Genomic DNA, 17,037 nt, shown 5'->3' with positions numbered 1-17,037 from the left:
GCAAGCTAGGGGTCTCCATTCGTCTTCAGATCCCTTCTCCCCACCCCCCATCCCCCTCCAGACGATCTACCCCTTCCCCTCCCCGCCCCCTCAGCCGTCTCCACCTCACCCCGCGCTCACCATTCCTCACCACCCTCCTCACCACCATCCTCACCACCATCCTCACCACCATCCTCACCCCCCCACCAACCCCCACTCCCTCTCCTCTACCCCCGTCAACCCCCTTGACATAGCCGTCGTGCCAGGCGTAGACCTGCCTCTCCCTCTCCCTCCTCACCCCCCTCCTCACCACCCTCCTCACCACCATCCTCACCACCCTCCTCACCCCTCACCCTACCCCCACCCCACCCCCTCCTCACCCCCACCCCCCTACCTCACCACCCCTCTCACCCCCCATCCCCTCTCCTCACCCCCCTCTCACCCCCCTCCTCACCACCCTCCTCACCCCCCTCACCTCCTCACCCCCTCAACCCCCACCCCCCTCCTCACCCCCCTCCTCACCACCCTCCTCACCCCCACCCCTCCTCACCCCCCCTCACCCCGTCACCCCCCACCGTAGTCAAACTCGCCCCCTCCCTCACCAGCCTCCTCACCCCCTCACCCCCACTCACCCTACCCCACCTGTCCTCACCCCCCACCGTAGTCAAACTCGCCCCCTCCCTCACCAGCCTCCTCACCCCCTCACCCCCACTCACCCTACCCCACCTGTCCTCACCCCCCACCGTAGTCAAACTCGCCCCCTCCCTCACCAGCCTCCTCACCCCCTCACCCCCACTCACCCTACCCCACCTGTCTTCACCCCCCACCGTAGTCAAACTCGCCCCCTGCCTCGCCAGCCTCGGGCTTCTTGGCCACGTCCAGCCTGTAGGCGGTCTGGTAGCCGTCGTCCCAGGCGTAGACCTGCCTCTCGCGTGGGTCGTACTGCATGGCGGCGTGGGCCCCGGACCGCCGCGGGAAGTAGAGCAGCGGGGCCCGCTCGGCGGGGATGCGGGCGGCCACGTCGTAGACGCACTCGACGCGCGAGCGTCCGCCCGCGCGCACGTTGTAGACCACGTAGAGGGCGCCACACAGCACGAAGGCCGACTCGGCCCCGCGGGAGCGGCAGGGCGTGTCCCACGAGTGCTCGACGGAGAGGGTCGCGTGGTCCAGCTTGGTCAGCACGATGGCGTCGTCCGAGTCGGAGGAGTCGGAGGAGGAGGATGGGATCCAGCGGCGATGACGGAGGTCGCGGCTGTGGCGGCGGCCTTTTTTGTGGTCACGGCGGCCATGGGGGCGGCCATTTTGGTCGTCATGGCGGCCATGACGGCGGCCATTTTGGGCGTCATGGCGGCCATGACGGCTGCCATTTTGGTCGTCATGGCGGCCATGACGGCGGCCATTTTGGTCGTCATGGCGGCCGTGGTGGTGGTCGTGATGGCGGTCGTCTCCCGCCGTCACATCTTTTCCTTCTGCTGCATCTCCGCACCCACTCGCAACACCTCCAACTCGAACTCCCGCACTGCCCCCTCGGGCTCCTGCACCCAAACAACGAGAGAAACTTGGGCAACAATCCCCCCCCAACACACACCCCGCCGGGAAGCTTGTGACAGAGTGTTGGGGCGAGCGCTGTTAGTCAAGTTCTTAGGTTTTTTTTTTTCGGTAAAGTCACCGTGTAGGTAAAAAATTTAAATTAGTAAAATAAAAAATTAACCCGTAAAAACAAAGTTTTTCACTACAAATCCTTTATATGCGTGGCATTGGTTTTATTTTATTATTCATTTCTGTCTTTCTTGAGTAAGAGTTTCATTTTTTCCTAAAAAGTGGAAAATGTTGGAAATTTTTTTCACGACAATTAATTGTCACGCACAACGAGTCTGTGTGCAAAATGTCAGCTCGATTGGATCACGGGAAGTGGGTTAAAAAACGACCGAAAGATTTGCACGGTCGTAAGCGCGCAAGCAAGCAAGCAAGTGAACTTAATATAAAGGATTTAAAAATAAAATAAAAATCACGACGTTTCGGAGGCAACACATGCTTCGTCGTGATTTTTATTTTATTTTTTATTTTACTTTTATTAATTTTAATTGTTTACCTACATGGTGACTTTACCGAAGAAAAAAAAACTAATAATATGAATCCTTGCAGTCACGAAAGCTTCAAATCTAGAATTAGCTAATGAGGTTTTTCCCCTTTTTCCCGGCAACCAAACTGACACCGTTTGCAAGTAATCATGCTCACATTAACCACAATGCATTTGACTGCAAGTATTGTGGTTAATTGAAGCATGCTTCCTTGCAAAAGATGTCAGTTTTGTTTGCAGAAAAAAGGGGAAAAACCCTAATAGTATATTTTGGTACTGGCAAAGGAGGTCCCATGATCTAGAATTAGCTGTTAGTCAAGTCAACTTCGTGGATCACATGCCCATGCATGGCACTACCTCTCAGCTTGTGCAAATTAACAACAACAACAATGTCAATTTCGATGTAAAGCTTCTTTCGTGACTGCAGGGATTCATCTTCTTGGTTCTTTCGGTAAAGTCACGTAGAAGGGAAATAATAAAAATAAAACATAATACAATAATTCTCACGACGTTTCGGCCACAACGCAAGCAGCCGTCCTCAGGTGAAGAACAGATCTGTCGGAAAGACAGCGTCTGAATGAACACCACCAAGCTTGGCAAATACGCTGCCAAGCTTGGTGGTGTTCATTCAGACGCTGTCTTTCCGTGTTTGCCAAGCTTGGTGGTGTTCATTCAGACGCTGTCTTTCCGTATTTGCCAAGCTTGGTGGTGTTCATTCAGACTCTGTCTTCTCGACAGACCTGTTCTTCACCTGAAGACGGCTGCTTGCGTTGTGGCCGAAACGTCGTGAGAATTGTATTTCATTATGTTTTTATTTTATTATTTTATTATTTCCCTTCTACGTGACTTCACCGAAAGAACCAACAACAACAACAACCTAGTAGCAAGAAGGGGGGTGGGTGGCCAGCACCACGCCCACAGTGACAACAACAACAACAACAACCGCCATTCGCCACTAAGTGGCAGTGATGTCACCACGACGCTTGTGCCAGGCTAGGTGCACCTTAAGGCCACGTGAAGTGTCGAACGCCCGCTGGCAGGAGGTCACGGGACAGACCCTGCAAGTGCCACGGGTCGACTGACTGAGATGACCGAGATGACTGGCTGATGCACCACCTGTGCCCCCTACTGTGCCAACGTGCTGTGCTTTAGCCACCCGGCGCTCCGCTCGTTGTTGTGAGCGTCGCTCCTCCGCCCTCCGTTGTTGTTGGAGGGCGACTGCCTCCAACTGCCCAGTAGCGTCCTTCACGAGCCTCCTCCACTGAGGCCGATCTTGACACCGCTGGTACCAGTCATCGGCAAGTCCACTCAGCTCCACGTCCTCCTGTACCACATCACTCCATCTCTTCTCTAGCCCGTGCCGCGCCCGTTTAGCCCCCTCGATCCGGCCGAACAAAAGCTGTTTGGGCATGCGGTGGCTGGGCATGCGGGCTACATGACCCAGCCAACGCAGCCTTGCCTGCCGGAGGAGCTCACCGATGGGACTTTCAAGGACTTGTGAGCTCCTCACTCAATCCAGCCTGCAGGTTAAACCCAGGATGGATCGTAGGCAGGCCAGCCTAAATGTTTCCAACCGGCGAAGATGCTCCATTAGGGGGGTCCACGTTTCGCAAGCGTAGAGAAGGGAGGGAATGACCGTGGCCGAGAAGACCTGAAGCTTCGTGCGGAGCGACAGACCAGGTAGCTTCCACACAGCGTTACGCAACCGTTGAAAAGATATTGCCGCTCGACTGATTCGGAGTGAGACCTCTGCTGATAAACTGGAGCCGGTCATGAGCACACTGCCCAGGTATGGGAAACTCTCCACTCTCTCCACAACTGCCCCATCACCGATTGGGAGTTGTGGGGGTGGAGTGTCCGATGGTACAAAATACCCAGGCAGGTGCTTCGTTTTGGTGGGGCTGATGGTAAGGCCCCACCTCTTAGTGGCACGCTCCAGTCTCAGCAGCAGCGTCTCCAACTCCTCCTCTGAATGAGCAGCTATTACCAAATCATCGGCATACATAACGTGGTTGACCAATAGGGAGCCATCCCTTGATCGCACCCGGGCGTCGATCAGTGACACACACACACACACAGTGACACACACAGCGACACACACACAGTGACACACGCACAGTGACACACAGACGCACACAGTGACACACACGGTGACACACAGTAACACATAGTAACACACACAGTGACACACACACACAGTGACACACACACAGTGACACACAGTGACACACACACACAGTGACACAGTGACATACACACACACAGTGACACACACACAGTGACACACACAGTGACACACACAGTGACACACAGCGACACACACACACACGGTGACACACACAGTGACACACACAGACACACACACACACAGTGACACACACACAGTGACACACACAGTGACACACACACACAGTGACACACACAGTAACACACACACAGTGACACACATAGTGACACACACACAGTGACACACACACACAGTGACACACACACAGTGACACACAGTGACACACACACACAGTGACACAGTGACATACACACACACAGTGACACACACACAGTGACACACACAGTGACACACACAGTGACACACAGCGACACACACACACACGGTGACACACACAGTGACACACACAGACACACACACACACAGTGACACACACACAGTGACACACACAGTGACACACACACACAGTGACACACACAGTAACACACACACAGTGACACACATAGTGACACACACACAGTGACACACACACACAGTGACACAGACAGTAACACACACACAGTGACACACACAGTGACACACACACACAGTGACACACACACAATGACACACACACAGTGACACACACACACAGTGACACACACAGTGACACACACACAGTGACACACACACACAGTGACACACACAGTAACACACACACAGTGACACACACAGTGACACACACACACAGTGACACACAGTGACACACACACAGTGACACACACACACAGTGACACACACACAGTGACACACACACACAGTGACACACACACACAGTGACACACACACACACACAATGACACACACAGTGACACACACACACAGTGACCCACCTGCACAACCTCCACCACCTCCATCCATCTCGGCAGCCCGTCTACCCCTACCACGCCCAGTTCCTCCTCTTCCACCTCCACCACCACCTCCACCACCTCCACCACCACCTCCACCTCCGCTCGCCCTGTGCGTGTGCACCACCCAGAGGCCGGCCTCATCAACGGCGATGGCGAGCCGCGTGTGCGACGACAGCGAGTACGGGGACGACGCCCCGGCACCGGGGATGAGCGCCGAGTCTGCGAGGCTGCGGTTGCGAAGGTCGAACTTGACCACCTCGTTCTGGGTGCCCACGCGGTGGTAGAAGAGGAACCCTCCGTACACGGCGTGGCCCGTGCCCGCGAAGTCGAACGGAAGCTCTACGGCGTTCGGATGCGGAGGGATCTCCATCATTTTCGCCGACGATTTGGGGCCAAGCGATGAAGACGACGACGATGATGACGATGACGACGATGATGATGATGTGGAGGTAGTGGTGGTGGTGGTGGGGATCTTGGCGGCGGAGAAGGCCCTTGGGGAGGGAAAGTCGTAGACGTAGGAGCCGGTGGTGCCGGGCAGCAGGTAGACGCGGTTGAAGTCCTGCACCGGGTCGCGCATCCAGGCGCCCTCCACGGAGCCCGCGCGCTTCAGGATCTTGAGCGAGCGGATGGCGGACAGCATGTGGTCACATTCTGTGTGGTGGGGGAGAGACACAGAGAGAGACAGAGAGAGACACACAGAGAGACAGAGAGAGACACAGAGAGACAGAGAGAGACACAGAGAGAGACACAGAGAGAGACACAGAGAGATACACAGAGAGCATGTGGTCACATTCTGTGTGGTGGGGGAGAGAGACAGAGAGAGACAGAGAGAGACACACAGAGAGACACACAGAGAGAGACACAGAGAGAGACACAGAGAGCATGTGGTCACATTCTGTGTGGTGGGGGAGAGACACAGAGAGAGACAGAGAGAGACACAGAGAGAGACAGAGAGACACACAGAGAGACAGAGAGAGACACAGAGAGAGACACAGATAGCATGTGGTCACATTCTGTGTGGTGGGAGAGAGACACAGAGAGAGACAGAGAGACACAGACTCACCACACAGACTCACCACACAGAGACCCACAGACTCACCACACAGACTCACCACACAGAGACCCACAAACTCACCACACAGACACCCACAGACTCACCCCACAGAGACCCACAGACTCATCACAGAGACCCACAGACTCATCACAGAGACCCACAGACTCACCACACAGAGACCCACAGACTCACCACACAGAGACCCACAGACTCACCACACAGAGACCCACAGACTCACCACACAGAGACCCACAGACTCACCACACAGAGACCCACAGACTCACCACACAGAGACCCACACACTCACCACACAGAGACCCACAGACTCATCACACAGACACCCACAGACTCATCACAGAGACCCACAGACTCACCACACAGAGACCCACAGACTCATCACACAGAGACCCACAGACTCACCACACAGAGACCCACAGACTCATCACACAGAGACCCACACAGACACCCACAGACTCACCACACAGACACCCACAGACTCATCACAGAGACCCACAGACTCACCACACAGAGACCCACAGACTCATCACAGAGACCCACAGACTCACCACACAAACACCCACACACTCATCACACACAGAGACCCACAGACTCACCACACAGAGACCCACACAAAGACCCACAGACTCACCACACAGACACCCACAGACTCACCACACAAACACCCACAGACTCACCACACAGAGACCCACAGACTCATCACACAGAGACCCACAGACTCACCACCCACAGACTCACCACACAGACACCCACAGACTCATCACACAGACACCCACAGACTCATCACCACCACCACCACCGCCAACCCACCGTCGGACACTTTGAACGGCCTCTTGTTCCGTCTCAGACGCTCCATCTCCGCTTGGGAGGCCGTTGAAGCAGCTGACGACGACGACGACGACGACGACGACGATGACGACGACGACGAAAATGAAGTCCCAATCTTTTTGGTCGACCTTGACAAAACTCCTCCATCAACGCTGGGATCGAGTCCCTGCTGCTTGAGGCGCTGCTGCTGCTGCTGCTGCTCCTGCTGCCGCTGGCGGACGACCTCCTCGTCCACCTCGACGCAGGTTTGTCCACCCTGAGCCTGCGTCTCCATGTAGTCCACGTCGCGCTCCAAGCGCTCCATCCTGGACACCACGCCGTCAACCTGGAGCGGGGTGATGATTTACTCACTGATTCACTCACTCACTCACTCACTCACTGACTCACTCACTCATTGGTTGACTCACTCACTGACTCACTGACTTACTGATTCACTCACTCACTCACTGACTCACTCACTCATTGGTTGACTCACTCACTGACTCACTGACTTACTGATTCACTCACTCACTCACTGACTTACTCACTGACTCACTGACTCACTGACTCACTGACTGGCTGACTCACCCACTCACTGACTCACTCGCTCGCTGACTCACCCACTCACTAATTCACTCACTCACTCATTGGTTGACTCACTCACTGACTCACTCGCTCACTCACTCACTGACTCACTCACTGACTTACTGACTCACTCACTGACTCACTCACTGACTCACTCACTCACTCACTGACTCACTCACTGACTCAATCACTCACTGACTCACTCACTCACTGACTCACTGACTGGCTGACTCACCCACTCACTGACTCACTCGCTCGCTGACTCACCCACTCACTGATTCACTCACTCACTCACTCATTGGTTGACTCACTCACTGACTCACTCGCTCACTCACTCACTGACTCACTCACTGACTTACTGACTCACTCACTGACTCACTCACTGACTCACTCACTGACTCACTCACTCACTCACTGACTCAATCACTCACTGACTCACTCACTCACTGACTCACTGACTCACTGACTGGCTGACTCACCCACTCACTGACTCACTCGCTCGCTGACTCACCCACTCACTGATTCACTCACTCACTCATTGGTTGACTCACTCACTGACTCACTCGCTCACTCACTCACTGACTCACTCACTGACTTATTGACTCACTCACTGACTCACTCACTGACTCACTCACTGACTCACTCACTCACTCACTCACTGACTCACTCACTGACTCAATCACTCACTGACTCACTCACTCACTCACTGACTCACTGACTCACTGACTGGCTGACTCACCCACTCACTGACTCACTCGCTCGCTGACTCACCCACTCACTGATTCACTCACTCACTCATTGGTTGACTCACTCACTGACTCACTCGCTCACTCACTCACTGACTCACTCACTGACTTACTGACTCACTCACTGACTCACTCACTGACTCACTCACTGACTCACTCACTCACTCACTGACTCACTCACTGACTCAATCACTCACTGACTCACTCACTCACTCACTGACTCACTGACTCACTGACTGGCTGACTCACCCACTCACTGACTCACTCGCTCGCTGACTCACCCACTCACTGATTCACTCACTCACTCATTGGTTGACTCACTCACTGACTCACTCGCTCACTCACTCACTGACTCACTCACTGACTTACTGACTCACTCACTGACTCACTCACTGCTTCACTCACTCACTGCCTCGTGGTGGTGATGCTATTGCTGGACCCATGTCCTTGACACCAGGACCTACCGTGGAGCTGATCTGACCTCTGACCATCGACTAGTCACCTGTAAGATGCGCCTGCCATTCTTCCACTCCGGTGGTGGGTGTACACCCAGGACCCCATTCAAACCCATAGTGGCCTGGTCTCAGCTAGCTGATGAAAGTTGCAAGCGAGAATTTCATCATCGCTTGCAGCTGGGGTTGGCATCGTCCCCCACTCCTCCTGATGTCGAGGGTCAATGGGCGAGGTTTAGGACTGTGACTCATGCAGCTGCAATGGCTGCTTTGGGTACGCGGTCCAGACCTCCCCAGAAACCCTGGCTGACGGAGGAGGTGTTCAGGATGGTTGAGAAAAAGCGACAGGCCCACTCTCATCGCCTACAGCATCCCACGTCGGAGAATGAGGAGGCTTACCGCAGCCTTCGCTCGGAGGTTCGGAGAGCCGTGAGGCGCTGCAAGGATGATGGGTGGTGGTCGCGGGTTGCTGAGGAGATGGAGTCTGCCTCAGTGGCCCGCGATCTCAAATCGCTCTTTAACTCCATCAAAAAAGTAATTTGCAGTGCCACATCTATCGCTATCATGAGGCGAAAGAACGGCGATCCAATCTTTGACCCCAAGGAACAGGTTTGCAGATTTGCTGAGCATTTCTGTGAGCTCCTGGGGGAAGGCAAATCCCTCGGCATGGAAAACATCGCGGGGCAAAGTGAGAATGACCCTGCTGAGGCTGCGGTGCCTCAAATATTGGAAGAGGTCACCCCCTGTGAGTGGCTGGCTGAGGTGCCATCTGTTGAGGAAGTACTGAAGGCGATCCGGAGTCTGAGACCAGGAAAGGCACCGGGCAGAGATGATCTCCCAAGCGAAATGCTGAGGGAGGGTGGCGTTTGTGCACAGACTGCCCTACATGACATCATAACAACATCATTAGACCTCATTTACACTATGAGACCTCCTTTACCAGTGGGAAACGATAGTGATAGGTTTTTTACCCTTTCAACTGGTACAAAAACTGACACCTTTATACAAGGCATCATGTTTGCAATAACCACAACACAAGCAGTCAAAATGCAAACAAAAAGAAACAACTCTGATGATGATAATGATATGCACTGTCCTTGAAGTTGATTGGTCCACACCCGAGACAGCTTTCCTTAGAGCCTAGTCTCACATGGTCCTTGAAGTTGATTGGTCCACACCCGAGACAGCTTTCCTTAGAGCCTAGTCTCACATGGTCCTTGAAGTTGATTGGTCCACACCAGAGACAGCTTTCCTTAGAGCCTAGTCTCACATGGTGTTGGACCAGATGACGCCAAAAGGCGCACAACTCAAAGACAATGCACCATCAGAGTATTGAGAGCTCGGGGTTAAGCATCTACACTAAAGGCGTACAACGCCTTTAGTGACCCATAGACTCACACAGAGACCCATAGACTCACACAGAGACCCACAGACTCACACAGAGACCCACAGACTCACACAGAGACTCACAGACTCACACAGAGACCCATAGACTCACACAGAGACCCACAGACTCACACAGAGACCCAGAGACTCACACAGAGACCCACAGACTCACACAGAGACCCACATACTCACACAGAGACTCACAGACTCACGCAGAGACCCACAGACTCACGCAGAGACCCATAGATTCACGCAGAGACCCATAGACTCACGCAGAGACCCATAGACTCACACAGAGACTCACAGACTCACACAGAGACCCATAGACTCACACAGAGACTCATAGACTCACACAGAGACCCATAGACTCACACAGAGACCCATAGACTCACTCAGAGACCCATAGACTCACACAGAGACTCACAGACTCACACAGAGACCCATAGACTCACACAGAGACCCACAAACTCACACAAAGACCCATAGACTCACACAGAGACCCACAGACTCACACAGAGACCCATAGACTCACACAAAGACCTATAGACTCACGCAGAGACCCATAGACTCACACAGAGACCCATAGACTCACACAGAGACCCATAGATTCACACAGAGACCCATAGACTCACACAGAGACCCATAGACTCACTCAGAGACCCACAGACTCACACAGAGACCCACAGACTCACACAGAGACTCACAGACTCACACAGAGACCCATAGACTCACACAAAGACCCACAGACTCACACAGAGACCCATAGACTCACGCAGAGACCCATAGACTCACACAGAGACCCATAGACTCACACAAAGACCCACAGACTCACACAGAGACCCATAGACTCACGCAGAGACCCATAGACTCACACAGAGACCCATAGACTCACGCGGAGACCCATAGACTCCCACATAGACCCATAGACTCACGCAGAGACCCATAGACTCACACAGAGACCCATAGACTCACACAGAGACCCATAGACTCACACAGAGACCCACAGACTCCCGCAGCGGGGTTTTTGACCACCTCTAGATCGGCTCCGTGGTCACGAATCGCGCCCACACACACACACACGAGCATCGCACGGCCCGCCGCTAGGAGGTCGCGCGGGGTGTCTGTGCCACCCCTAGGTGCGCTCCGTGGCGACTGCGCTACTCGCCTGCTCGGTCAGCCCCGTGCGATCTTGGTCAGCGGCATCTGCTCGCCGAAGGAGGTCCTTCTTGACCTCACGAGTCTCCGTCACGTAGCGGGTCAACTCATCCAGCACGCGCTGAAGACGCTCCTGCCAGGGGTCACGGGGTCAGGGGGTCACGGGGTCACGGGGACACGGGGTCACGGGGTCAGGAGGTCCTTCTTGACCTCGCGAGTCTCCGTCACGTAGCGGGTCAACTCGTCCAGCACACGCTGAAGACACTCCTGCCAGGGGTCACGGCGTCAGGGGGTCACGGGGTCACGGGGACACGGGGTCACGGGGTCAGGAGGTCCTTCTTGACCTCGCGAGTCTCCGTCACGTAGCGGGTCAACTCGTCCAGCACGCGCTGCAGACGCTCCTGCCAGGGGTCACGTGGTCAGGGGGTCACGGGGTCAGGGGTCAGGAGGTCTTTCTTGACCTCACGAGTCTCCGTCACGTAGCGGGTCAGCTCATCCAGCACACGCTGCAGACGCTCCTGCCAGGGGTCACGGGGTCAGGGTCAGGGGTCAGGGGGTCAGGGGGTCAGGAGGTCCTTCTTGACCTCACGAGTCTCCGTCACGTAGCCGGGTCAACTCATCCAGCACACGCTGCAGACGCTCCTGCCAGGGGTCACGGGGTCAGGGTCAGGGGTCAGGGGGTCAGGAGGTCCTTCTTGACCTCGCGAGTCTCCGTCACGTAGCGGGTCAACTCATCCAGCACACGCTGCAGACGCTCCTTCCAGGGGTCACGGGGTCAGGGGGTCACGAGGTCAGGGTGACGGGGTCAGGGTCAGAGTCAGGGGGTCAGGGTAACGGGGTCAGGGGGTCAGGGTGACGGGGTCAGGGGTCAGGATGAAGGGGTCAGGGTGACGGGGTCAGGGGGTCAGGGTGACGGGGTCAGGGGTCAGGATGAAGGGGTCAGGGTGACGGGGTCAGGGGGTCAGGGTGACAGGGTCAGGGGTCAGGATGAAGGGGTCAGTGTGACGGGGTCAGGGGGTCACTCTCTCACACTCTCTGTCTCTCACACTCACTCTCACACTCTCTGTCTCTCACACTCACTCTCACACTCTCTGTCTGTCACACTCACTCTCACACTCTCTGTCTGTCACACTCACTCTCACACTCTCACACTCACTCTCACACTCTCTGTCTCTCACACTCACTCTCACACTCTCTCACACTCTCACACTCACTCTCACACTCTCACACTCTCTGTCTGTCACACTCACTCTCACACTCTCACACTCTCTGTCTCACACTCTCTGTCTGTCACACTCACTCTCACACTCTCTCACACTCTCTGTCTCTCACACTCACTCTCACACTCTCTCACACTCTCTGTCTGTCACACTCACTCTCACACTCTCTCACACTCTCACACTCTCTCACACTCTCTGTCTCTCACACTCACTCTCACACTCTCTCACACTCTCTGTCTGTCACACTCACTCTCACACTCTCTCACACTCTCACACTCTCTCACACTCTCTCACACTCTCTCTGTCTCTCACACTCTCTCACACTCTCTGTCTGTCACACTCACTCTCACACTCTCTCACACTCTCTCACACTCTCTGTCTGTCACACTCACTCTCACACTCTCACACTCACTCTCACACTCTCTGTCTGTCACACTCTCTCACACTCTCACACTCTCTGTCTCTCACACTCACTCTCACACTCTCTCACACTCTCTGTCTGTCACACTCTCTCACACTCTCACACTCACTCTCACACTCTCACACTCACTCTCACACTCACTCTCACACTCTCACACTTTCACACTCTCACACTCTCACACTCACTCTCACACTCTCACACTCACTCTCACACTCACTCTCACACTCTCACACTCTCACACTCTCACACTCACTCTCACACTCTCTGTCTCTCACACTCACTCTCACACTCTCTGTCTCTCACACTCACTCTCACACTCTCTGTCTCTCACACTCACTCTCACACTCTCTGTCTCTCACACTCACTCTCACACTCTCTGTCTCTCACACTCACTCTCACACTCTCTGTCTGTCACACTCACTCTCACACTCTCTCACACTCTCACACTCACTCTCACACTCTCTCACACTCTCACACTCTCTCACACTCTCACACTCACTCTCACACTCTCTCACACTCTCTGTCTGTCACACTCACTCTCACACTCTCTCACACTCTCACACTCACTCTCACACTCTCTCACACTCTCTGTCTGTCACACTCACTCTCACACTCTCTCACACTCTCACACTCACTCTCACACTCTCTCACACTCTCTGTCTGTCACACTCACTCTCACACTCTCTCACACTCTCACACTCACTCTCACACTCTCTCACACTCTCTGTCTGTCACACTCACTCTCACACTCTCTCACACTCTCTGTCTGTCACACTCACTCTCACACTCTCTCTGTCTCTCACACTCTCTCACACTCTCACACTCTCTGTCTCACACTCTCTCACACTCTCACACTCTCTGTCTCTCACACTCACTCTCACACTCTCTCACACTCTCTGTCTGTCACACTCACTCTCACACTCTCTCACACTCTCTCTCACACTCTCTCACACTCTCTGTCTGTCACACTCACTCTCACACTCTCTCACACTCTCACACTCACTCTCACACTCTCTCACACTCTCTGTCTGTCACACTCACTCTCACACTCTCTCACACTCTCACACTCTCTCTCACACTCTCTCACACTCTCACACTCACTCTCACACTCTCTCTGTCTCTCACATTCACTCTCACACTCTCTGTCTCTCACACTCACTCTCACACTCTCTGTCTGTCACACTCACTCTCACACTCTCTCACACTCTCACACTCTCTGTCTGTCACACTCACTCTCACACTCTCACACTCTCTCACACTCTCTGTCTGTCACACTCACTCTCTCACACTCTCACACTCTCTGTCTCTCACACTCTCTCACACTCTCTGTCTCTCACACTCACTCTCACATTCTCTGTCTCTCACACTCACTCTCACACTCTCACATTCTCTGTCTCACACTCTCTGTCTCTCACACTCACTCTCACACTCTCTCACACTCTCACACTCACTCTCACACTCTCACACTCTCTGTCTGTCACACTCACTCTCACACTCTCACACTCTCTGTCTCACACTCTCTGTCTCTCACACTCCCTCTCACACTCACTCACACTCTCTGTCTCTCACACTCACTCTCACACTCTCTCACACTCTCTGTCTGTCACACTCACTCTCACACTCTCTCACACTCTCTGTCTGTCACACTCACTCTCACACTCTCTGTCTCACACTCTCTGTCTCTCACACTCACTCTCACACACTCTCACACTCTCTGTCTGTCACACTCACTCTCACACTCTCTCACACTCTCTGTCTGTCACACTCACTCTCACACTCTCTCACACTCTCACACTCTCTGTCTGTCACACTCACTCTCACACTCTCTCACACTCTCTGTCTCTCACACTCACTCTCTCACACTCTCTCACACTCTCTGTCTGTCACACTCACTCTCACACTCTCACACTCTCTGTCTGTCACACTCTCTCACACTCTCTCTGTCTCTCACACTCACTCTCACACTCTCTGTCTCTCACACTCACTCTCACACTCTCTGTCTCACACTCTCTGTCTCTCACACTCACTCTCACACTCTCTCACACTCTCTGTCTCTCACACTCACTCTCTCACACTCTCACACTCTCTGTCTGTCACACTCACTCTCACACTCTCTCACACTCTCACACTCTCTGTCTCTCACACTCACTCTCACACTCTCTCACACTCTCTGTCTGTCACACTCACTCTCACACTCTCTCACACTCTCACTCACTCTCTCACTCACTCTCTCACTCACACTCTCACACTCACTCTCTCACTCTCTCTCTCTCACCTCTACACCGGACACCCTGCGGTCGATGTACTGCATGTACGCGATGTCCGACGCGGCGTCTCTCTGCGCGAGGGCCGATCGCGGGACGAGCGCCACGGCTCCCAGCGAGAGCAGCAGCAGCAGCTGGGACGACACTCCGCACACCCTCCTCGCTGGAGACATCGCTACCGACTCTCTCGTTCTGTCTCTCGTTGTTGTTGTTGTTTTTTTTGACGATCAGTGGAAACAAGAAGATGGTCGGTGTAGTCGGCACTTTGCTTCGTTCATCATTTCGTTAAAAACATTTTGTTTTTTTTACTTTGCTTTATGTTAAAACCCCCGCTCGCTCGCTCGCTCGCTCGCTCGCTCTCGGTCGCTCACTCGGTCACTCTCTCGGTCACTCTCTCGGTCACTCTCTCGGTCACACTCTCGGTCACACTCTCGGTCACTCACTCGGTCACTCTCTCGGTCACTCTCTCGGTCACTCTCTCGGTCACACTCTCGGTCACTCACTCGGTCACTCTCTCGGTCACACTCTCGGTCACTCTCTCGGTCACACTCTCGGTCACTCACTCGGTCACTCTCTCGGTCACACTCTCGGTCACACTCTCGGTCACTCACTCGGTCACTCTCTCGGTCACTCACTCGGTCACTCTCTCGCTCTCTCGGTCACTCACTCGGTCACTCACTCGGTCACTCTCTCGGTCACTCACTCGGTCACTCTCTCGCTCTCTCGGTCACTCACTCGGTCACTCACTCGGTCACTCTCTCACTTTCTCGGTCACTCTCTCGGTCACTCACTCGGTCACTCACTCGGTCACTCACTCGGTCACTTTCTCGGTCACTCTCTCGGTCACACTCTCGGTCACTCACTCGGTCACTCACTCGGTCACTCTCTCGCTCTCTCGCTCACTCTCTCGGTCACACTCTCGGTCACTCACTCGGTCACTCTCTCGCTCTCTCGGTCACTCACTCGGCCACTCTCTCGCCCACTCTCTCGGTCACTCTCTCGCTCTCTCTCGTTTTTTTTGACGATCAGTGGAAACTAGAAGATGCCCGGTGTAGTCGGCACTTGGCTTCGTTCATCATTTCGTATCTTTGTTTAATGCTTTCCTTTACGTAACCACCACCACCTCCCCCCCCACTCCTTTTAACATGAAAGATTTCACGAAAGATGTTTTGCTCTGCTCTGCTTACCCCAGCATTCTCTCTCTCTCTCTACCCCCCTCTCTGTCCCTCCTCTCTCTGTGCGCTCTCTCTTCCTCTGCGCACTCTCTCTCTCTGAACGCCCCACGTCTCTCCGGCTCTGGCCCTCACTGGCCCGCCCACTCACCCACTCACTCACTTACCCACTGAACCACTTACTCAACCACTCACCTACCCACTCACCCACCCACTCACCCACCCACTCACCTACCCACTCACCCACTCACCTATCCACTCACCCACTCACTCACTCACCCACTCAGTCACTCACTCACTCACCCACCCACTCACCCACTTACTCACCCACGCACGCACTCACCCGCTCACTTACTCACTCACTCACCCACTCATTCAACCACTCACCCACTCACCCACCCACTCACTCACCCACTGACTCACCCACTCACCCACTCCCACCACTCACCCACGCACTCACCCACCCACGCACCCACTGACCTATCCACCCACTCAACTACTCACTCACCCACTCACCCACTCACCCACTCACACACCCACTCACCCACCCACTCATCCACCACAGGGGGAAGAGGGGGGGG

The 17,037-nt window shown here is 54.4% G+C and overlaps 1 protein-coding gene across 1 annotated transcript; it reads right to left on the bottom strand.

The window, feature by feature from the left end:
• Window positions 1-795: 795 nt before the first annotated feature.
• LOC144953859 (olfactomedin-like protein 3) lies at window positions 796-16,670 on the bottom strand. The gene is made up of 5 exons (XM_078884514.1): window positions 15,296-16,670; window positions 11,390-11,512; window positions 7,059-7,401; window positions 5,159-5,827; window positions 796-1,514 (listed from the first exon to the last, which is right to left on the bottom strand). Exons 1-5 carry the CDS (start codon window positions 15,455-15,457, stop codon window positions 796-798), a joined length of 2,016 nt encoding a protein of 671 aa, XP_078740640.1. The 5' UTR covers window positions 15,458-16,670.
• Between the last annotated feature and the right edge of the window lie 367 nt (window positions 16,671-17,037).

Source organism: Lampetra fluviatilis (assembly GCF_964198595.1).
Source record: "Lampetra fluviatilis chromosome 48 unlocalized genomic scaffold, kcLamFluv1.1 SUPER_48_unloc_2, whole genome shotgun sequence".
NCBI classification, from domain to species: Eukaryota; Metazoa; Chordata; class Hyperoartia; order Petromyzontiformes; family Petromyzontidae; genus Lampetra; species Lampetra fluviatilis.
Note: the sequence above shows the minus strand (reverse complement) of the source record. Positions and strands in the feature narration are given on the sequence as shown.